Source organism: Epinephelus moara, chromosome 23 (assembly GCF_006386435.1).
Source record: "Epinephelus moara isolate mb chromosome 23, YSFRI_EMoa_1.0, whole genome shotgun sequence".
Lineage (NCBI taxonomy): Eukaryota > Metazoa > Chordata > Actinopteri > Perciformes > Serranidae > Epinephelus > Epinephelus moara.
In genome coordinates this window covers 31135721-31159914 of record NC_065528.1, presented here as the reverse complement: position 1 = coordinate 31159914, position 24194 = coordinate 31135721, and the positions used below count along the sequence as shown (strand labels likewise).

The following is a 24194-nucleotide window of genomic DNA, read 5'->3' as shown; positions in this document are numbered from 1 at the left end:
AAAACTGTCTAATTTTAAAGAATAAATGACTGAATCGTCATTTCTTGTTTTGGGGAATTTAACACAACTTTACTCCAAAAACAACATTTTGTCCCTTTAATCTGAGATTAAGGGAAATCCTGAGCTTTCATCAACAAACACCCCCTTTCAGCTGGTCCAAACAAAGCAGGCAGGGGGGGCTAAGCTTATCATCATCTTCATTGCCGCTTTGCGCTGCTTAAAGCGCCACAGATACGCTAAAATCTGTGTTCAAATCCCTAATCTGCCTCCTCAATCCCCCACCAGGCTGCTAATCTGCCTTTGACTGGGTCTTTGAGGGTGTTTGCAGCGACAGGCTTTGACATCCAAACTGAGGATGTTTGATTACTGACAAGAACCTGATTTCCAAATGTGCCAAAAAACATCATCAGGTCTCAGGACTGTGAAGTGATTCTATTATTTCAACTTCTCAGGTTCAAATTTGACTCAAAGATGTCGTTTAAACATTTCATTGTGATTTGAAGATGAGAAAACAAGCGGAGGAGGGTCCTACCAGTTATAGGGAAGCTTTCCGTCTCTTTCAAATGAGGCAAAGTTGACGAAAGTCTCTGCGCCACACTCTCTGAAATAGAAACACCAACAAACGCATCACACGTGTGGAAAAAGTTTAGAAGAGTTTGGGGAAGTCAGAAATATTTGATGACTGATCAGTAAATAGAGGAAGTGAGCTATAATGTATGAGAGTTAAAATAACTGAGAACTCAAACTAAAAACTGTATTTGATATTATCCGATAAGAGTATATCGACTTGTGTTGAAAATAACTTTATTTTTAAACTATTTCATAGTTTAAGGTTGAGATAAACAGGAAACCATATGGCGAATGAATGTGTCAGTACACAGTGATTAAATTTGTTCATATATTTCTCGAGTGTATACAGGATGTATGAAAGCCTAATCACTCCAGAAAAAAAAGAAAAAGGATGAAAAGTTAGGAATGACAAAAATAAAACACTAACAGACAGGAGAACCTTCATCCAAAAATGAGGACATAAGCAGGATTTATATTTCTGCTTTAAATCAACACCATACCTACACCATAGCCTGACATGCACCTCCTCAGAAATGTAACTACGCGTTGCGGTGACACAGACCTCCTGTCTATTTCTGTAAGCTGAAACCATTTCCCTCAGTGGAAACAAAGCTTTTTTTTTAAGATATGTTTTTGGGCATTTTTGCCTTTAATGGATAGGACAGCCAAGTGTGAAAGGGGGAGAGAGAGAGGGGGATGACATGCAGCAAAGGGCCACAGGCTGGATTCAAACCCCGGCCGCTGCAACAACAGCCTTGTATGTGGGGCGCCTGCTCTACCACTAAGCCACCGACGCCCCAACAAAGCTTTTATTTACTTTAATTTCACAGATAAGAAACAATAAATTGTGAAGACAATAAAGCCTCCACAAAAATAACATTTAAAGTCTTGTGTGTGATTTATCCTGGCTTCATATGAGCAGAGGAAATCTCTGCTAGTTGCTAGGCTAATTTATACAATGTAAAATGTCATAGGCTTGTGCTAATAACGTTAGCATGTTGTATTTGTTTGGAAAACGTGTTTAGTATAAGACAGTTGTTTTGTTGGTGAACCTTTTGAGTTGTAATGGAACCAAACTTAATAACATTACCATTGTTAAATGTTGCTGTTGTCCCTGGCTTCATATGAGTAGAGGAAAAGTCTGCTAGTTGCTAGGCTAATTTATACAATGTAAAATGCCATAGGCTTGTGCTAATAACGTTAGCATGTTGTATTTGTGGGGAAAATGTGTCCAGATAAAGACAAGTGTTTGTCTGTGAATGCTGCGAGTTATAGTGAAGCTGATTTGTGCACTTGTGTTTGAAATTGTCTCTATTAAGCCATGTTTAATGTGTGTTTAATGTGTGTTTTGAATTACCTATACTTTACAGCACTTAACAGAAACCCTGCTGCCAACTTGGTTTGGAGGTGTTAGTGGAGATAGTGTCTTACAATCACTTTGAAGGTCATCATTTTGATGTACCATTGATGATTACCATTTCATATTTTTGACTTAAAAGACAAAATGCTAAATAAAGACAACTTTAAGTAAGTAAAGAAGAAATGAGCTCCCAAAGGCTTGAAATCCTAAATACACAAGAATGTTTACTTAAAGAAAATACGGGATTTTATTCAACTTAAACAAGAAAAAACCTTCTGATTTGTTGGTATGAATTTGTGTTTTTTAAAAAGGGAGAAAAAAAAATACAAATATCTGAGCTGTTATTTTAAAGACATACACTGAGACAGAGACGGACATCCCTGTCGCACTAACATGTAAATATATAAAATATAGACACAATGCTCAGCTGGATGTCAACATTCAAATACATCATGACTGAGTTTTTCATGCTGGTTACTTTCATGAGAAGAGGAAGTTGTTTATGTGTCACCATTTCTAAGTATAAAATGTGGCATGGCTCATGAAGACCAAAGGAGTTAGGAGGGTTTTAGCTGCAGAACAAAACCACTTCTGCTACATGTAACCTCAAAAAAAAAAAAAAAAAAAAAAAAAAACTCCAGCTCAGCTGAAACTAGTTTTGTTGAAACTACAAAACTGTTGAAGAAAAAAGTGTGAAATTTACAAGAAATACGTAAAATGTTCATAAAAAATCTGTAACAGACTTCATTGATTTTGTGTACCAGCATTATAACTTTAATTCTTATCTGAATGATTGTGTTGCAGGCGTTTTTGTACCTGGTCATCTGCAGGTGTTTCTTACGAAGAACCAGCAGGAACAGAACCAGCAGGCTGATGAGGAGGATGCTGAGGACGGCCAGAGCCGAGATCGCTGCTACGCTCGGGTTCATCTCTTTAGCTGCAAACACAAAAATTCATATATAAAAGATCTTATGTCACAGACAAACCTTTATTTCTTTATTTCCATTCATCCATCCATTTTCATCCACTTATCCAGGGCCGTGTCGCGGGGGCAGCAGGCCAAGCAAAGCACCCCAGCCATCCCTCTCCCCAGCAACACTTTCCAGCTCCTCCTGGGGGACCCCAAGGCGTTCCCAGATGAGATATGTAATCCCTCAGGTGTGTACTGGGTCTGCCCCGGGGCCTCCTACCAGTGGAACGCGCCCAGGACACCTCTAACGGGAGGCGCCCAGGAGGATCCTGATCAGATGTCCGAACCACCTCAACTGACCCCTTTCGGTGTGAAGGAGCAGCGGCTCTACTCCGAGCTCCCTCTGGATGTCCGAGCTCTTCACCCTATAAGGCTGAGCCCAGACACCCTTCGGAGGAAACTCATTTTGGCTGCTTGAATCCATGACCTCATTCTTTTGGTCACTACCCAGAGCTCATGACCATAGGTGAGGGTTGGGACGGAGATGGACCAGTGAATCAAAAGCTTTGCCTTCGGGCTCAGCTCCCTCTTCACCATGAACTTTGGGACACTATAATACTCAATTCCTTAATCTTTTTACATTCAAATTTAATTAATTATTCCATTAATAACAACATATTTTTTAATCTTAGGGCAATGGTTGGTTTAAGGGCTTTTTAAGGGATGGAACATGCTTTACACAGACCAAAAAAAACCCCATGAATGCCACTCATTTTGAAAATAAGGTAAAAAATTAAAAATGGCGTTCATTCCATTTGGAAATTATCACAGTATTCTTTATGCCTTAAAAATCTCTTAAACTGTGAAGATAATCCATTAAATGTATTATATTCCATTACATTACTTTACCCATTAATAACTCCAATGACATTCCTTAATTTGTACCTTGCCTGAAAAATGTTCAGGTATAAATTACAGAATGACTGTGGGGTTATTTTATAAAATCTAAGGATTTTTTAACCTCCTAGCAATCCCTTAATTCATGCCAAAAATTCTTTAGAAATACCTTAGTCTATTGTCCATAAATGTTTCTATTAATTTGTCCCAAATCTAAATAAACCATTTAATACCTAAATACTAAATTTCTTTAAACAAACAAAAAAAAAATTCACATTAATTTTCCTACATAAACAGAAATCCCTTAACATTAATAACACCTTTTACTTATTACTAATGGATTATTTGTCACTTATCTCCCATTAATGTGTAAATGAAGGAATTTCTTATAAACACCTTGATTGTGTTTTTAGGCATAAAATAAAGATGATAGGACAAAGGTGCAGAAACAGCATTAGTATACCGGACAGCGCCACTTACCCGCGGTGCTAATGGTGATATGTGCGGGCTTGCTGGGCGTGCTGTAGCTGAAACTGGTGACGGTGCAGTTGTAGGTGGATGAGGGCATCAAACCGGACACGGTCACCACGTGAGAGTTGGCTGTCTGAGGCTCGCGGGCCTGAAAGGGACGACAACAGTTTTAAATACACAGAGGGGTGGTGACAAACACAATGACAGCAGATATCAGATGTGTCAGTCTATCATGGGGGGCCCTGCAGGAAACATCCTCATTAATGACATGTGAGTCATCCTCACTGATATATTAATCACTGATAATCGCTGAGATAATACAACCTGCTGATACTCTGACAATCTGCCCACATCTTCCCCTTTAACATTAACAAGTGGCTTCAGAAACAGTTTTATTAACAACACTGTCTGTTATCTAGTTTATTAGGAGTGCAGTGTGCACAAGAGGAGGCCACGTGGTCAGCCCCTGTTACATTTACCAGCGGGGTTCCTCAAGGTTCACTACTGGGGCCTCTATTGTCTTGTATTTACTTAAATAGCCTCAACCTTAATTATGTAATGCATGTTTTCATCTGTATGCTGATGACACAGTTATTTATTGCTCTGCTTCTACTCAGACTCAGGCCCTCTCCCAGCTTCAACTAGCCTTCAAAGCTGTTCAATCTGAAGCTCATCCTGAGTGCTGATAAAACAAAATGCATGTGCCAGGGTGAAGGTCTCAAATCTCCCAACCATTGTTACGCATCAGAACAAGAGCACAGAGTGTACCAGGGCATTGTGTTAGAAGATTTTCTTTCTTTCAAGCCACAGATTGAACTACTTTTGAAAAGGCTTAAGCTGAAACTGGGTCTTTATTTTAGAAATAGTAACTGTTTCTCCTGCTGTATCAGTACGGAAAAAAAGCTATTACTAATGGTACAATAGTTCCGACTTACGATATTTGGCGAAGTGAATAGGAACTGTTTTTCTTTCTCAGCTAAAAAAAGACTAGTCTCTCTAGATAGGACAGTATAATATGAGTCTCCTGGCAGTCAACAGCAGTACATTTCTTAGCTTCCATGGCGGTGCTCCTGCCTGCTTCTCCAAACTGGGAGCACGCCGACCACCATCTACTGCAATACACTGGATACAGTACCTCACATAACCCCACTTCAAATTATCTGAAATATCCCTTTAAACAGTTTACCTTGAGACGCACAGCTGTAACCCTGAGTCCACCAGAGTTGATTCCACCACAATTTAAGAAACAACTGCTGCAGGAAGTCATTTAAAGACTTCAGACTAAGATCTGTTTCTTTTTTTATTCATATACTTGAGATATTATTTCATTTGTAGCTGTGAAGCACTTTGTAAACATGGTTTTAAATAAAGTTTTACCCACAGAGGAATAACAGATGACCCAAAAGACCTTTAAACTCTTCTTTCTAACTGTATCTGTTGATAGTACACAGTAGTCTTACCTTGAGCTCCTTGCTGGCTTTGTTGGGTTTACAGAGGACCTGGTAGTAGTCGACCACTCCTTCCTCGGTCCACAGCAGAGTCACAGCTGAGTGGGTGGCGTTCACAGCGTACAGTGCCCTGGGAGCAGCCGGCTCTGCGACAAACACCAACACACAGAAATAAAACTCCACACCTCTGTTTAAATGAAAGTAAAAGCTGCAGGCGAAAAGCAGGTCTGAGCCGAGCCAAGCTTCAGTCGACACTGACGCTGAGGACTAAAATACATGTGAACGCCCAGAAGAGGAAGTGGAAAAAATGAAGTTTCATATTCACTTTCAGGGTGAAAACAGAAGTCAGTTTGTAGCTGAGAGCTGGAGGAATGATTATTTTGTGTGGACTGAAGATCTGCCTGCTCTGAAGTGGTGAGTAGAGTGAACAACAGGGGTACTCAAGTAAAAGTATTGTTACTTTATCATTGCATTTACTCGTGAAGTAAAGGTGCTCATATAATACTTGAATAAGAGTAAAAAAAAAAGTAACTCATATAAAACTACTTGAGTAGTGAGTAACTTTATTAGATGCAATTTATTACATCAATATATTATGTTTAAACAGGTAATAACAAATGTAAAGCGCAAGTTTCAGAGAATCTAGAACCAGACGAGACTAAATACATGGTGTTGAGCAAAAACACACTGAGCAAGCGGTGAAGCTCAGATATCAGCAGTAAGGTTATTCTGTGGCCAGACGGCAGGTGTTCTTTGTAACATTGGTCAACATGTCACAGGAGCCACAGGCTTCTCTTTACCAGTTGGCTGTGGGTACTCTTTGACCACAACTGACCTATGGCTAAGTCCCGCCCTCAAATGCGATGAGCCAATCACAGTGCGTATAGCCATCCCCATACACTGGGACATTCTCTGCCTGGACGTCCATTGAAATGCATTACAGAAAGTCCGTTTTGTTCGGTTTTATGAGCTTTTTCTGAGATTTGAAGTTTAAAAATGGTCAAACGGTGTGCATGGGGTACATGCAACTCTGACACAAGGTATCCTGAGAGGCTGGGCGACCAGGTGTATTTTTTTACCCTTTAAACCACATCTCAACCGAGAAAAGTGTCTCCTTTGGATAAAGTTGTGTGGTAACGTTAGACCACAACATCAACTCAACGTGAATAAGATTAACAATGATGTCTACATCTGTTCTAAGGTAAGTCAACATTGTGTTTGAGGCAACATATTGTCACTTTGCTGGAAAGAAATATAAAGTTATCTTTAACATCTCTAGCTAACGTTAGCTAAAGTTAGCCTAACGTTAGCTCCTAGCTGCGTTGTTCATCATGTCACCTTGTTTGCTGGGAGTTCATTAGCCTATTTTGTTCTAGTTTTGTACTTTGGTGATCGTACATCATTGTTAGCTGTTGTCCAAAGGGCTCTAGTTAAGCTAACGTTAACTTCTGGAGCTTAGCTTCATTAACTTATCTGTAATGGCAGAGATAACAAAGGTTGGCAAACGTTATGCTGAATGATTCAGTGTAAATACTGTAGCACCAAACTAACGGAGAGACACTCTTGGTAAAGATGGTAAAAAGGCCGTTATCCTTTTCTCATATTCTGAGCCAAAAACCTTAACTTCAGTGGCACTTTAACTTGTTGTCTTTGATGGTGACGGCAACCAGATGCGGTTCACAAGCGTACACTGTGGCCTGTAAATTTTGGCTTGTAATTTAAGCTTTTCATCGACCTTCTCAACAATAAAATGATGAATATATCCCTCCAATGCGTAGTTTAGGCCCTTCTGGTTACTTCTCAATGACATCTGATCATTATGTCCCCAAAAATCATCAATTGCCTCCTTTGAAATGCCGTGTACTGTGACACCTGCCATAGCGCCGGGCACTGAATGTTGATAGAGATTCTGTGCAACACCCTAAGTAATTTCCTCAGGTAAGCAAAAACAAAACTTTAAGAAACAAACTTAAGGTGCTTTGTGCAACCGGCCCCTGGTTATGTTTGGCTAGTTGGCAGATGTTTGGTGGTTTGTTTCTCCAAAAGGTGTGTATATATACCTGTGTGTGTGTGTGTGTGTGTGTGTGCTGACCTAGTTTGATGATGTTTGGCATGGAGGTGTTCCTGCTGCGTTCAGTGCAGGCCGTCACTGTCAGGTTGTAGATGTCCCCTGGAGGCAGAGGGAGGCTGGCACGCATCACATTACGAGTCACCTGAACACAACAAACACACACACACACACACACACACACACACACACAACAACCAATTACATTCAGGTATATTCAAATATTTACAGTGTGTTCTCGTGCTGTAAGGAGAAGAGAAAACACAGACAGGCTTGCAGTAACAGTCGACATCAAACAGAAGGTTTCCAGTTGGTAATCTCTGGTTTAACTCTTATCTCTGCCTGAAGCCTGACCATGGTGGTGGTTTGTGCGGCCATACATCCATCCAGACATGTGGACGAAGAATTCTTTTCACTATATAACTGTTTCGTTCCATTCAGCCATTATTTAAATTTCTTCTGTGTCTCCCACGGTCGTATCTCACTTGAAATGCACTACACTGCCTTCACGATCTGCTCCATTTTGTCTGTATCCATAAGCTCTCAGAAAACATGCACAAATATGGACAGACAGCTCCGGCCTGCCTCCGACTCTGACGTTGAGCATGAATGAGCTTTTAGAAGTGCCAAAGTGACCTGGACCACCCCAGTAACCACCTCTAAGTGTTCTTGTAACCACCCAGAATGCCCATGGAACCATTTTAGCCCTGTTTCCACCCAGCCGTATGGTTCAGTTCAGTTCGGTACCCTTTGTTTCTGTCTCTCCCAAACCCCAAAATTATGTCATCTAATGTCTTGTTTCGTACTCACGCCAAAGAGTTTTAGTTCACCGTCATGGGAGAGTGTGTAAAGCTGCCAATATCTGAACGTAAGAAGCTGCAATAAGAGTATTTTGGGGTACTTTTATAGTGCTTTTCGATGAAAAATGACTCAAACTGATTAGTCGACAACTAAAATAGTCACTGATTATTTTAATAGTCAATTAGTCATCGATTAGTCGACTAATCATTGCAGCCCTATCATAACCACATAGAAACGCCAAAGAAACCGACTGTTACTGACCCAGCAACGGTCAACAGCACAGCAGCTGCCACCTAGAAACCACCCAGCAACACCATCACCAAGACAAGATAATGTATGAAGGGACCCTGGGCTCGAGGAAACTGTGATCAGGACAAAAACGATCAATAAAGGATCATTAGCTGAAGCTTTAACAGCTGTATTTGTACTATACTGTGTGGTACATTATGTTTTTTACACTATGTTATTGTCACATTGATTTAGCTCTTGTTGCCTCAATCCATGGAGTTTAATCAGAAATCCACCAGTGTTCATTCTGTTTCTATCATTCAGGCCAATTAAACCTCGAACAGCACCCCCGACCCTCCAACAGTTAATGATGCGACGGAGGTCTGAGTCTGCTGGGAACATAACTGGCCTCATGGAGGAGAAGACGAGTTGGAGGTGAAGCAGCAGAGACAGCAGGTCGTCCCTCTGCTGCTAATTGGACCTTCGAATGGACCCAGAGGAGATAATCAATACCAGCTCGACCCGACCTCGAAATAACAAGCTGCTGCTGCAGAATCGGAGCCGCTGAATCGCTTTAAAATGGCACCGAACACACACAACACAACACAACAACAGCTCATCCAGGAAGGAAACGGGTCAGTGAAAACAAGTCTGTGTGTCCACTTAAACTGAGACAGAAATCGTTCATACGCAACAACAAATCCAACATCTGGGTCTGTGTCGAAGGGAAATTTACAAGAACAGGTTAGAGGCTGTAAAAAAATGTTTACATACAGGGCCAGGTACCAAACTTCAAAACTTTTCTGTCACCAACCAAATTGCTTTGATACAATCAAGTATTATAAAATGCCTTATCATTTAATACCAAATTTTGATTCCCTAATCAGCATCAGTGAGCCAATAAGCATACAGCATACTTTAACCAATACCTAATAATTGGATCATTATGCTCTGCCATTTCTCCTCTAATCATCACGCTGTAACCTGTGACAGGCTGTTATGATACCACAACTATCACACAGTCACATATATGGAGTTTATTCACGTAGGTTTACATTACATTACATTATATTATAAAGGAGAGGGAGAGACGCTGTGCTGCTGCCAGAGGAGCCGCTGAATGAGTTCCCTCTGAGCGCTAAGTCACTAAAAGAGTCTGAGAAGTAAAACATTCAGGACGCTACAGTTTATTCCACACTACTGAAGCTGCTCCTCTTTTTGGAACCACTGCGGAGTCGGTAATAATTTCGCTTTCGACTAGCGAGTCTTCATCAGGGTGTAAAATGCATTCGAAACAGGTGTGCAGTTTCAGAGGTCATGTCAGGGTCATGTGATACAGGTCACATGATATATTGGTGCAGCCCTGCTTGACAAAAAAAATCACACTGGGCGCGGTTACATGATGGCTTCTCATTTGGAATTAAATAAATCTGAATGAAATCATGATGGCTTCTCATTTGGAATTAAATAAATCTGAATGAAATCATTGGGAATTAAAGTTTTTCCAGGTAGTTTACATGAGAAATATTCATTCTGAATGAGGGTTTACACGGGAGATCAGTTTAATCGCCTTTATTTGAGTCCGCGCAAGGTTTGGGGCAGGGAAGGTTTCTGATTGGATAGGGGGCGGGGCGGATGTTACATGTTTATCCTCGCTCCGGATAACAAGATGCTTGACGCCGCCGTTCTTAGTGCCTTTTTCGGGCTTGTTTTGCTTATATTCTTGAAGCAGCAGTACGACAACAACCTTGTTCTGCTAATGCTTCGTCTGTTGAGGAGGAGAAGGGAGGTAGAAGACCGTGCTGTGGCGAATGGAAACCGGTGAGTGCAACGAGTCGTGCACGCTATATACGTCATCGCGCCAGAAGGGCAAGGAAACGAGCATGCGCAGAAAGACTGGAATGAACTTAAAGAGGAATGAGTGTATACAAGTGTGAGAAATTCTTTCATTTGGAATTAGAAACGGAATATTCCAGCCCCTTATGTAATGGGTGAATATAGTTGTCTGGTGAATTTCACCAAATCAGCTTTTTTCTTTCTTTATAATGAACTTTTATTTTGTTTGTAGTCTCCTGCCTGTGTATGTGCATTTCTGGTGTATGTGAGTGAGCATGATGACGTAGGCACGCTGTGTGCGCTCTGGCCACGGTCCTGCTTTACGTGGCTAGAGGTGAGTCCAAAATGTTAAAAGTTATTATTTACAATGTAAACTGAGTCGAACTGCTATAACCTACTCTATGTATCATCCGACATGTCACGTTATTGTTCTTTTGACTTTTGAGTTCGCCAGTTTTAGGCTTTAATAAGTTAGCAGCCGTGCTAATGTTAGCATGCTAATTAGCCTCTGTAGTGATGTATCGCTGACTGTGGCTAATGCCGTTCGTGTGTGTTATCAGGAGAGCAGAGCTTGGCAGGCGCACGGTGGTCGCACTACTCACCCTGTCTTTCTGTTGTATCACAGGTATGGAGACGGTTTTTATTTTGACAATGTTTTTTTTTTTTGCACATTGTAGTATGAATGTAGCAGTTTAACGAGACGAGTGTTAAACTTCTTAGTTGCACATTGGAATAGGAGTCTAGCAGTTTAAAGGGACAAGTGTTCAACATTTTAGTTAAACATTGTGTGTTTATAATGTTTTGTATATTAAAAACAGCACAGAAAATAGGGTTTTCTGGTTAATTTATGGTTAATTTACATATGGTTATTTAAGAAATATTCTTTTAACTGTTTTTTTGGAAATATGTTTTTTATATTTTTGTTGTACTTTATAAGTTTTAACCGAGAAAAGCTCTAGTTTAAAGGAACAGCACTTTTTTTGTAATTTTATTTATTTTAAATTATTTTATGTATTTGCATTGTAGACAGTCCTGCTTTACGTGGCTAGAGGAGAGCGGAACTCGGCAGGCGCGCAGTGGTCGCACTACTCACCCTGTCTTTCTGTTGTATGACAGTTCAAGTAAAGAACTGGAGACCCACTTCTGCCTCACGTCTGATAATTTACACAACCCAGAACACAACGCAGAGTAACACGGGTTACACTTACATCAGAATGAATTTTCAATCGCATTGGCCATTTTCAGTCCGAATTAGGGGGCCATCACACAGAAATGAGACACTGGCTCTTCGCACTGCAGCTGACAAGGCACACCTGTCTCCACTCAGCTCATCAACTTGCCTACATATACCTGGTCTTCACTCCACTGCCAGATAATTCCATCTGTGTCAGTAAAGCCAAGTGTACTCTTTCTTAGTGCTGCTTCTGTGGTGTTTACTGGTGGACAGCCTCCGAGCCAGTCAGCACCCTGCCTCCATTGCCTGCAATTTTGTTTCATCCTTCGTCAATAAACTCTTTTGTTTCCACACACCTGCATCCGTCTCTGCTTTGGGGTCCAGCCAGAAACCAAAACCTAACAGAAGGTTTATCCATGTATTCATAAAGGATTTTTAACTACAGTCAGAGAGCCTCAGATGCATTTTTGGACTGCGTGTCTGTACTGTGGACTTTTACACTGAGTGAGCTCAACAGCTGTTTTTTATCTTTAAGCGACTCTTTGCACCCATCCTTGAAGAGCATCGGATTTTCCTCTACAACTGACTACAGAGCCTCAATCCAGTGCAGTACTCCTTATTTTTCCTCATTATCAGTGAATTAAATCAAAAAATTGAGCATACATGAAATAACTTTAAGAGCAAAAAGTTGCCACGTGTTCAACTGCAAGAAGTAGAACAGACCTGAGCCTTCTTCCTCTCAGCATTCAACTCCACTGTCTCAGACAAACTCTCCATGTTGCGTCACAGCACCTCTGAGCCTACGGAGGACGGCGCTGTTTAGCGGCTAACGTTTAGCAAAAATAGAAATTCAGCCAGCTTCTGAATGGTTTTCACTGAGGTTCACGTGATGGTAAAAGTTGCTGTGACTCAAACTGTGATTGGTGTAACGTTAGATAACGAATGACTGCAGGTTGTGGTTTGGTTTTAGTTGAGAAACTGCTTTGAGTGGAAAATTGCAGAAGTGCTGCTGAGACATGAAACTGAAGAGTTGAAACTCAAACCACATTGTGGTATTTGGACTGTGTTTAAATGTAATTATATTTTTGTTAAGATGGATTTTATAAAATTGGTATAAAAAAAGAGTATTGTTTAGGAACAGGTAGAGAAATCTGTGGAGGACACTAGGAAGAACTCCAGCTTCATCACCATCCTGAAAAACATAAGATAAGTTGATGAATGACTGAAGGACTCACGTCGATGGAGTAGCTCCTCTCTGGTCCTTTCTTGCCAACGGCGACCACCTGCCAGTGAAGCATCCTGGAATGTGAGAGGTCGATGAAGAGCTCGCCGTACGTCCAGCGAACATACAGGACGCCATGAGAGTAATCCACCGAGGAGATGTGAGGAGCCTCCGGAGCTGAGATCAAACAAAAAGTATGCTGATGTTTTAGTAAAGTAACATTTGTAATTCACCAGTGATTATGTTTTTTCTTTGTTTTGTGCTTTAACGTTAACTTTATAAAGTTAAATCTGATTCACAGGTTAAATCCTAAATTCTATCATATTTGTTTTAATGGATAAATTTACATTTTAATTTACACTAACACATTTACAGTGATATTGATCAACACCATGCACTGTCACTTAAAAAAAAAAAGAGAACAACAACTGCCGACTATTAATTAATGGCTATCTAATCTGATAATCAATAAGTTGGTTTGAGTAATGTTTTAAGAAAAAAAAATGTCGATATTATCTGATTCCAGCTTCTTCAATGTGAATTTTTTCTGGTTTCTTTTCTCCTCTTTGACAGCAAACTGAATATCTTTGGGTTGAGGACAAAACAAAACATTTGAGTACGCCGTCTTAAGCTTTGGGAAACACTTCCCTAAGCCCCGCCCCTTTTGATGGTCCGACAAGCTGTCGCATATCATCATATTTTTGGACGAATGAAAACAGTGATTCCAGAGAGAAGCAGTCAGAGGGGTCTACAGTCTGTGTTTGAAGGATATATCCAGGATGTCAAACTGACTCAGCAGCAACAACAGGTTAAAAAGACAAAGATATCTCTCCTTGTCCTACTGTGAATGAAACTCAACAGTTCCTGCACAACTGTGTCACAATAAGAGCCTTCGAGTGTCTCAAAGGACACAAACCCTCTCTTTCACAGTCTACTTTTATTGTGAAATATCTGCAGGTAGAGATGAGTTTCACTATAATGAAATATTCATTATACTGAATGTATTATGAGACAGTATATATTACATATATGTATTCATGCTGACTACCAACAAATAATTAAACTCATCCAGTATTTGGATCTTTTAATTTGAAAGGTAATTCATATTTTGACATTTGACTTCACTTGTCTCCACACACCAGCTACTCTGTGGTGTACACGTGGTTATTTGACCTGCTGAAGCTGCATCATGGTTTAACTGCTAACAGTAAGGCTCGATGACATGTTGTCAGAGATTCATATAAATAGGACTTTAATTCCCCTCTGCACTGTGAAACTATCTCGACACACGGAGCAGAAACAGCTCTCGGTATAATGACAGTTTGTATTTTTGTACCTGTTACGAAGCTGACAGTTGAGCTGTCGCAGCAGCTGAGCGGCGGGTCGCCCCACGTCACCATGGAAACACGGAAATTATAATACCAGGCCGGCAGCAGATCCGTCACTCTCTGAAAACACACAAGAAAAACTGATAATGAATCAGGCATCTTATGGGGGGGGGGGGGGGGGGGGGGGGGCGCTGCAACTAGANAACACACAAGAAAAACTGATAATGAATCAGGCATCTTATGGGGGGGGGGGGGGGGGGGGCGTCGCTGCAACTAGATGTTGCAGTGATGCAGACCTCCTGTCTGTCTCTGTAAGCTGAAACCATTTCCCTCAGTGGAAACAAAGCTTTTATTTACTTTAATTTCACAGATAAAATAAATTGTGAAGACAATAAAGCCTCCACAAAAATAGCATTTTAAGTCTTGTGTGTGATTTATCCACAAAAATAGCATTTTAAGTCTTGTGTGTGATTTATCCTGGCTTCAGTATGAGAAGAGGAAAAGTCTGCTAGCTGCTAGGCTAATTTATACAATGTAAAATGCCATAGGCTTGATTTATACAATGTAAAATGCCATAGGCTGGCGCTAATAACGTTAGCATGTTGTATTTGTGGGGAAAATGTGTCCAGATAAAGACAAGTGTTTGTCTGTGAATGCTGCGAGTTATAGTGAAGCTGATTTGTGTACTTGTGTTTGAAATTGTCTCTATTAAGCCATGTTTAATGTGTGTTTAATGTGTGTTTTGAATCAACTCAACTTCACAGAAATCTCCATTGCCGACTAGTGTATGGTGTAACGTTAATGGTGTAGGCTACAGCGTATGCTCTGCGTAGAGCTGACGCACGAGTATAAATCCAGCTTCATGGTCAGAAAAGTGTTTCATGGTGTCAGTGAAGTTGGTCTTTGACCTTTTGGTATCTTTTGATGTTTTCAACATACTTAAAGTTAGAAATTCCTGCATCATGACAACTCTACCACGAGAATACTAGTAAAGACAGAAACTACGAGGACACTTAGAGATAAAGTAATAGATGCTTCTAAATGAACCTGAACACTGATGTACACGTCACTGGAGTGTGTGTTTGTGTGTGCGTGTGTGTGTGTGTGTGTGTGTGTGTGTGTGTGTGTGTGTGTGTGTTTGTTACCACGGAGGCGATGACGGAGGCGGTGGCGGCGATCTCGTAGTAGGTGGTCCACTCTGATGCCAGCGTGACGGGGTTGAAGAAGAAGGTCTGCAGGACGTACTTCCTGAAGGCGACGTGGTACGGACGCTGCCAGCTTAGGATCACTGCCGTCGGACTCAGAGGGTAAACAGCCAGCTCCAGCACACCTGTGGGCTCTGACACACACACACACACACAGACACACACATACACAAACACACACACACACACACACACACGCGCAGGTGACGTGTCATTACCAACAGTAACAAAAGGAAAACTTGTTAATTAGATCTTCTGTAGCAGCTTATTATAAAACACAGCTGGACAGCAGCAATACAAACTATAAATAACACAGCAGATTAGATGTGATACGTTTCTTTAACACAGGTGAGGTGTTGCTCACCTATATCGATGATGACGGGTTCAGACGGAGGACTCATCAGGGGTCCGTTGGTGTGATAGACCACCACTCTGTACTGAGCCCCAGGCGTCAGGTTAGTGATGATGTCACTCGTGGTGTTTTCCTGTAAAAACAGCATATAAACAAAAGAAAAAGTTCAACCTGCTGATACAACAACAGAATGCAGCTGAAATATTTTTAAGAATAAAGTCGTAATTTTGAAAAATGAATGCAATATTAGGAAAAAACATTTGGAGGAAAAAGTTGCAATTTACGCAGGACAATGTTGTTTTTATAAAAAAATAAAAAGCTGTTATTTTGCAAGAAAAAAAGTTTGCATCAACATTTAAAGACAAAATCGAAATATTTCAAAAGGGAAGTGAAATTGTTATTTACAAAAAAAAACTTTACATAAAGCTTATTAATTAAATAATTCCAAAAGTCAAGTATTTACTCACAAAGTTTTGAAAGTAAAGTTATAATTGACAAGAAAATAATAAAATAAAATGTTCAAGAAAGTCCTAATATCTCAAGAAAAAGTTTAAATATAACAGAAAATTAACATGAAAAAAAGTATATTATTCATTAAAAGCCACAAAATTGGAGAATCAAGTTGTGTATTTCAAAAAGTGGTAACATGAATAAAGTTAAAATCATGAGAAAAAGTTGGGATTTACAAAAAAGTAATATTGTGAAAACAAATTTAATTGATTTCATTTCAAAAGTCAAGAATTCACTTATAGTGTTTTAAAGTAAACATTTTTGACAAGAAAAATAAAAAAAAATAAAATTTTAACTGTACAAAAAAGTCTTGATTTCTCAAAGATGAAGTTAAAAAATAATAGAAAATGACGTAGAATTTTTTTTATTATTTTCATTAAAAGCCACAAAATTGGACAAGTAAGTTGTATATTACAAGGAACAAAAGTGACATCATGAATAAAGTTAAAGATGTAATTTACAAGAAAACTGGGAAACATAGTTCTGACTTTATAAAGCAAAACTTTAAATATAATACAACAAATAAAAAATGTTTAGTTAAATACTGTGTTGGAGTAAACAGTAATATTATATTTTGCTCTTGAAAACTTATTTCTTATAATACTGTAATGGCTTTTATATATTAAACTATATTTGATTTTCATCTTAAAAAGTATTACATATACAAACAAACCAAGCCACATGCAAAAAGCCTGTAGCCTTTTAGATCAACAGAAAGGAAAAACAGAATAACAAAACACAGTGACTCAGTACAAACTTCAGCTATTAGATATATTACAACTTTCTAAATAAAGACTCACATGTCAATATTACTGTGGCCATAACAGTGTGCTGGATCTTTTTTGGTAGATTCTTAGAGACAAACTGGAACAATACATTTTCATTAAAAGCTCAAATCTTGGTTGTTTTTTAATAAATAAACTGTGAAATATTAACGAAACACTGATAGTTGAGGTCACACCTGTTCTGTTATCGACACACACAGAGTCTGCTGGAAACAGCCGGACAGTTTCACACCTCGTTCGTGTTTTCACACCTCCAAGTCGAACATAAGCCGAGACGGTTCACACTTCAATGTCTGAATGTTTCCAAACTTCATCTCAGATTCATTCATTCAAAACTGAGTCAACAACAACAACAACAACAACAACAGCTCGACAACCCTCAGCTGGTTGTTTTCTGCATCACAGAGATGTTAAATAAAGACGCAGGATCGTGTGTTTATAGATATTAAATCAAGTATAAGGGTTAAACACTGCTGAGAGTGCAGATCTCTGTGTCCTGAGAAAAATGCCAGTTTATAGATCGATTAAATAAACATGATATTAAGATAATAAAACCTTCAGTTTGGACGTATTTAACATGTAACCAAAGCACATTTTACTTACCGAGAGAAGGCAAAAATAATAATTTATTAAGCCTAAATTTCTTTAGTAGAATACTTTCAACATTACACACTTGGCCAGGTCTCTCTTGTAAAAGAGATCTTTGATCTCAGTGGGACAAACCTGGTTAAATAAAGGTTAAATAAAAAAATAACACTTAAAAATTATTTATCATTATTTATTAACAATAATGTATGTTTTTTTTGTCTAAGATTAAGATTTTTATTTGCTTTATAAATTATTATTATAGTATTATTATTTATAAATGTATATTATTTATCTAAATATATATAATTACATAATATATACATTTTTCCCCCCTGAATTTCCATATATATTGAAAAGTTAAGGTCTTTTTAAAAGGTATAAATTAAGAGATGTCTCTCTTGTTATTTTTATTTATTTATTTTTTTACGTGTTGTTAACCCATTAAAATCCCTTAAAAGTGTGCAGATACTTTAAATTTTAAAAGTAAAATACCTTAAAAAAATTATTAATCCATCCATTAATTAGCCTCTGAATCATTTTATTGCCAATCTAAACAACGTTTCAGGCAATAAGTAGTTTTATTAAGTCTTTTCATAATTACTCCCTACACACAGCACACACATGCAACAAGGGGGTAACACAAGGTCTGCCATGAACATGAATTTCGTATCTTGCTCAAGGGCACTTTGGCAGAGCCCAGGAGATGGACTGGCACCTCTCCAGCTGCTAGTCCACACTCAGTACTTAATCGGTACAGGGTCTTGAGGCGAGAACCAGTGGTAAGTAAGTAAGAAAGTACATTTACTAAAGTACTATACTTAAGTACAGCTGTTGAGTATCTGCACCCAAAACACCTTAAGTTAAGAGTTTACTTAAAGTCCTAGTTAAAGTTTCCTCAAAATAAGATTAGTTGCACAAAACAACCTGAGGGTTTCCTAAAAATGTTCTCTTATTTCCTCCTTGTCTTGGTCTTATACTTAAGGAATCCCCCGACTATTGCACAAAAGACCTTAGCAACCAAAGAAAGGAAAAATAAAAAATAAAAAAACTTCAGGGACATCTGACTCTATCTTAACATTTTTTGCCTGCCTATTTTTTTGGCTGACAGTATTTTCTTATCACTGAGATAACGCTGATTTGACATAAAGTAAAAAAATAAAGTAGCTTTGTAAGTCACATGTTACTTTTGCCATTTTCTCGTAGATTAGCTGCTATATTCATCTGGGGATTACCTTAGTGTAGTGAAACTTTATTTTGATGGAGAGTAACTAGTAGCTCAGCTCAAACATTGACCAACACTGATCCTAGAGTTTTGCACTTTTTCCACCAGTGGCAGTGACCCTCTGGTTCCCAAGCCAAGTCCCCACAGACTGAGCGCCTGCTGCCCCACTGTTAGCTGGTCTTTGGCATTTCCTTTTATAAAACATATTAAATACATTTCTCAGTGCTGCCTGTTACCTCGCTGCAGTACGTGTTCTCCATCCTCTGGCTGAGACTCGGTCTGAGGCAGGTGGTGGAAACCACTGACACCAGGCTGCCGTTGTGGTTCTCAGAGGACGGAGCCCAGGAGACGGCGGCGGTGCTGGAGTCCAGCAGTCTGACACTGACGGCCTGAGGACGCTCGCGGAGCTCCTCCAGCAGCTCACCACCAGGACCTGGAACACACAAGTACTGGTTTATTATGGTGTTATCAACAAGGCAGTACTGGTTTATTATGGTGCTAAAAAGCCACAAAGACTGTTTCTGAGCTCAGAGTCAGGGATTTATTCTTAACACAAATTAAAAGTTTCTTCATGAAATTACTTTTGTAAATATGATGTGTTGAATAACAGTTTAGATTCACATTTTAAACTAAATCCCTTAATTTCTTCCTTTAAATATCTTTATTTTTTCTGTGATGTAATGCAGTTAATTTTTAATGGGATTAATTACCAGATTGTAATATAAAATATTAAGGTATTTCTAATGGATTTCTTGCACGTTATAAGGGTTTTTTAAGGTTAAAAAAAAATTCAAATTCAACAAATATAATTATTTTTTAGTATTTATGTATTATTAAAAACTTTATTTCAGACTCACAAGAGGGTCCACAGCAAAAAACATTAAAACATCCCTTAATTTATACATTAAAACATTTTTTAATTCAGGGGAAAATTAAGTGATGGCTGTCATTCTTTTGACCTCTTAAAATTTACCTTAAATTCACCATGAACTAAATCCATTAAAAACCTGGAATATAAATATAATGTAATATGTACATGAATTAAGTAGTTTTCAATCATTCCATCATATCATGGTTAATCTTAAATTTTTACCCCTTAAAAAGCCCTTAAAACATAAACATTAACAGACCTTTAACTTATTCTTAAATAACTCACTTTAAAGCCCATTAAAAACACCTTAATTATGACAGTATTATTATTTATTTATTTATTTATTATCAAAAGCTTTATTTGGGTCTACAGCAAAAACCATTAAAACATCGCTTAATTTATACATTAAAATATTTTTGAGTCAGGATGACTTTCATTCTTTTAACATCTTAAAATCCACCTTAAATTCACCAAGTGCTTAATCCATTAAAAACCTTAAACATAAATATAATTTATGTATTATTATACATATATAAATATAAATAAATATAAATATAATATATAAATATATTATATTTATGTAATGTATTCATTGATTAAGTCGTTTTCAATCATTCAATCATATTTTTTCGTTAATCTTGTTTTTTTTTACCCCTTCAAAAGCCCTTAAAACATAAAAGTGCCATAATACATTACAGACCTTTAATTTATTCTTAAATAACTCACTTTAAAACCCATTAAAAACACCTTACTGATGACAGTATTGATGAATTAATTAATGGCACTTTAACGTAACACATTGAGGGATGTGGTTGTGTTGTGTACGTACTGAGGTAGAAGGTGAAGCCGGTGTCGGCGGCGCTCTCTCTGGCCTCACAGTCTCCAGACGAGCTGAGAGTGGTGACCTGGACTCGGTACGTTCCTGGCTCCGTTAACTCGGTGAAGAACTCGTGAGTGTTTTCATCCACGGTGGCCGTTTCCGTGGAGTTACCTGAGAACAGAAGAGGACAGGTGAGCTGTCTAGCTGTATATTACAAACAGTTCCATTATCATTATTATGATTGTAAAGTTCCTCGTGTCCTTGACGTCCCCCCAGTGTACCGTCTCTGTAGATGTAGATGTTGAAGCCATCGTAGCTGGTCGGGGGTCTGGGCGGCAGCCAGCGCAGCTCCAGCAGGATGGGGGGCAGTTTGGTGGGCAGGATGGCGGCCTCAGCGGGGAGACCCATAGCTGAGCCGGGCTCATTGGAGTCTTCATACTCTGACACCACAGCGTTAACGAACTCCTCCTCCCGATCTGAAGGAGCTGCATCAGTCGGGTCCAGCCAGTAGCTCTGAGTCTCTGTCGTCTGGTTCACAGCGTTGGTGCCTGTCGTGTTGTGTGTTGGGCTGAAGGGAGCCCGAGTGACAGCTCCCACCACCTCCTCCTCCTCAGTGTTCTCCTCCTCAGTGTGCACCTCCTCCTCTTCCTCCTCCTGCTCCTCCATCAGAAGGACGTCCCTGGCTCGACGGGAGGCTCGCCGGCTCTCCTCGCTCCCCTCAGGAGGGAGCGTGTCAGGGGCTCCACCTGGCAGCTCCCTCTGGCTCAGGTGGACGATCTTATGGGAAATGTTGAGGGGCGGGTAGGGCACTGAGACGGAGACAGTGTGAGACAACAGAAGAGAGGGACAGATGAGACAACAGCAGAAATTTAAAGAAACAAACCAGTGGTTGTACTGGTTTTTATTTCATTAATCCAAACATCCCAAAGATATGAAACTAGATTTAATTACTGTCATTAGGTTCAGGTTTTTAAGATGTAAAAATTTGAACAAATAACAGGAAAATCATCATTTATACCTTAGAAAATTCCATGTATTTACTTTTCAATACCTATGTAATAATTAAGGGGTTTTTAAAGGACATTAAAGAACAAAATAAATGGATAAATCAATATAACATGGTTTTTAAGATGTAAAAATTTGAACAAATCACATGAAAATCATCATTTATACCTTAAAAATCCAATTAATATACTTCTCAATACCTATGTAATAATTAAGGGATTTTAATGGAAATTAAGGAAGAAATATTTTGATAAATTAATGTATTAAAGTAAAAATTGACAAAATCAGATGAAAGTCGTCAATTATACTTTAAAAGGACTCTCATGTTTCACATAAGGTGAAATTTCTGGGACACTTTCATGCTGCACAAAACTTTGAGTCCAATTTAAGTCCTACTGGCAATGTTCATATTGTATATTTTAAGGGTATTTCAAAATATGTAAAGCAACCTTCATCTATATACAAAGCCCAATAAAAATCCCTTAATGTATTTATTCGATTAATTTCTGTGGCTAAACCTTAAAGGATAACATCGCTATTTTTCAACCTGTACACCATTTTCCCAATGTTTTTGTGTCAGCCCAAAAATTGCGAACACAAAACCCACCAGACTCCATTTAAATAAACAGTAATTTTATCATCATTAAACACACTTAATTTAAAGTCAACAGAAACAAAATAAAACTCACAAAAAGTGTCTTAGACACAAAAAAAAAGCGGAAACAGAATTCAGGTTGAAAAATACCAAAGTTACCCTTTAACACAGTATAAATATTCTAATATCTATATTGAGCTCTGTCAGTAAATAGACTGTGGTCATTGACGTGAGAGTTGTTTCCCTCATTAGTGGATGTGAGGAGACGTGATGACAGTAATGACTGATGCAGCTGTTTATATCGTATCAATAATGCAGAGACGCAGCAGGAGGCGACTCCGTATGAGTCAGACTGTATTTATTGTCTCATTAATCTGCTGCTGCTTCTATAATAATCCTCTAATGAGAGGACTGAATTTAATTAGCAATAACCTTAAGTGTTCAACAGAAAAACTCCTTTCAACACCAGCGAGTGTTAAACCTCCATGTTTTTTAAGTACCAGCCATATCGACGCTTTACTGTACTAGAACTGTACTACAGCTGAATACTAGGAATTAAGGTCACAGTTTTTCCAGTAATCCTTGCTAAAAATGACTCTCTTTTTCCAGGATAAATACTAGAAAGATCTCAGGATTTTGTGTGTTGCTGTATTGAAGATGAAGAGACAAAGACAAAGAAGTCTTTAATTTGTCCTTTAATTCAAAAATGAAGACAACAAATCCCTTTAAAAAAATTAATGGCTTCACCACAGATTTGGGTTGTAATAATTGAACAAATCAATGGATTATGATTTATTAAGTTTTTAATGTACTGTCTAACCAGTTTAAGGTGTTTTTTAAGAGGTTAAAACACTTCAAAATAGGTAAGTGAAAAATTAAGATAATTTCAAGGTATGACTTAAGGGATGCCTTTCATGTGATTTAGCCAATTTTAAGAGTTTTTAAATTTGTACCCTTAAAAATTTAATAAAAAATATTTAATTATAAAACAATTAATGGGTAATTCAATGGAATATTAAAGGTAAATATTTTGAGATTTATGTTTTATGTACCGACACAAAGTTTCACATTACAATAGTATATTGCACAATTATATGAAGAACTTTTCTGAAGATTAGCAGACAAAGAAGCATTTCTCTTAACATCTTAAACACTGCCACACACCCTTCATAACTACAAAATAAACCCATAAAATGTTGCTGTTACAGTGATATGAGTGACTTCCTGTCACTGTAATATTAATAACCTCAGGTGAGATCTACAGAAAAGCACCAAGACTAATTCAAACTTGTAAAATTCAAAGTATTTTTTCCTTCCACTGCAAAAACAGTTGACTCTTAGAAGGAATTTTTGCTCTTTGTGCTACGATACGACGAAATGATGTCACAAATATTAAAGAATAACACCAGAAAACTAAGTAAAAGTAATTTTATGAGTAAATCAAACCCTTTTGTGCACCTTAACTTGGATGTCACACTGACTCAACATCAGACTGAATAACTCACAGGAGTGTGTGTGACGTCACTGTGTTGCGTCTCACCTGTCCTGTGGTGCACAGGTGTGTGTGTAATGTCACTCTGTGTCACCAGAGCAGTCTGGTACACTGTGGCCTCGGAGATCAGCTGGAAGGTGATGTTACGGTAACACATGCCTGGTAACCAGTGTTTGAACACCGTCTTCCCTTTGTAGAAATCTACAAACACACACACACACACACACACACACACACAAACACACACACACACACACACACACACACAAACACAAATATATATCATTTTAAATTCTGGATGATGCGGACATTTAGCTGAAAACTTTAAAGACTAAGAAAAGCACAAACACAGTAAAACAATCCAGAAGAAGTGAAAATACAACGTTCAAAATATTACTTAAGTAAAAGCATGTACAAACTAGAAAAGCACTCAGAG

General features: G+C 38.5%; 1 protein-coding gene across 4 annotated transcripts in view; it reads right to left on the bottom strand.

Moving 5' to 3' along the window:
- ptpro (protein tyrosine phosphatase receptor type O) overlaps window positions 1-24194 on the bottom strand; it is a 201047-nt gene that overhangs the window by 22121 nt on the left and 154732 nt on the right. For all 4 annotated transcript variants that reach the window (XM_050036269.1, XM_050036266.1, XM_050036267.1 and 1 more), the window contains 13 exons: window positions 23807-23959; window positions 20948-21475; window positions 20676-20837; window positions 19212-19408; window positions 15883-16003; window positions 15459-15652; window positions 14322-14433; window positions 12999-13162; window positions 7749-7869; window positions 5669-5802; window positions 4218-4356; window positions 2747-2867; window positions 533-601 (listed from right to left, as the gene is read on the bottom strand). In XM_050036269.1, coding sequence (XP_049892226.1) covers window positions 533-601; window positions 2747-2867; window positions 4218-4356; window positions 5669-5802; window positions 7749-7869; window positions 12999-13162; window positions 14322-14433; window positions 15459-15652; window positions 15883-16003; window positions 19212-19408; window positions 20676-20837; window positions 20948-21475; window positions 23807-23915 — 2171 coding nt within the window. In that variant the 5' untranslated portion in view covers window positions 23916-23959. The remainder of the gene's footprint in view (window positions 1-532; window positions 602-2746; window positions 2868-4217; window positions 4357-5668; window positions 5803-7748; window positions 7870-12998; window positions 13163-14321; window positions 14434-15458; window positions 15653-15882; window positions 16004-19211; window positions 19409-20675; window positions 20838-20947; window positions 21476-23806; window positions 23960-24194) is intronic.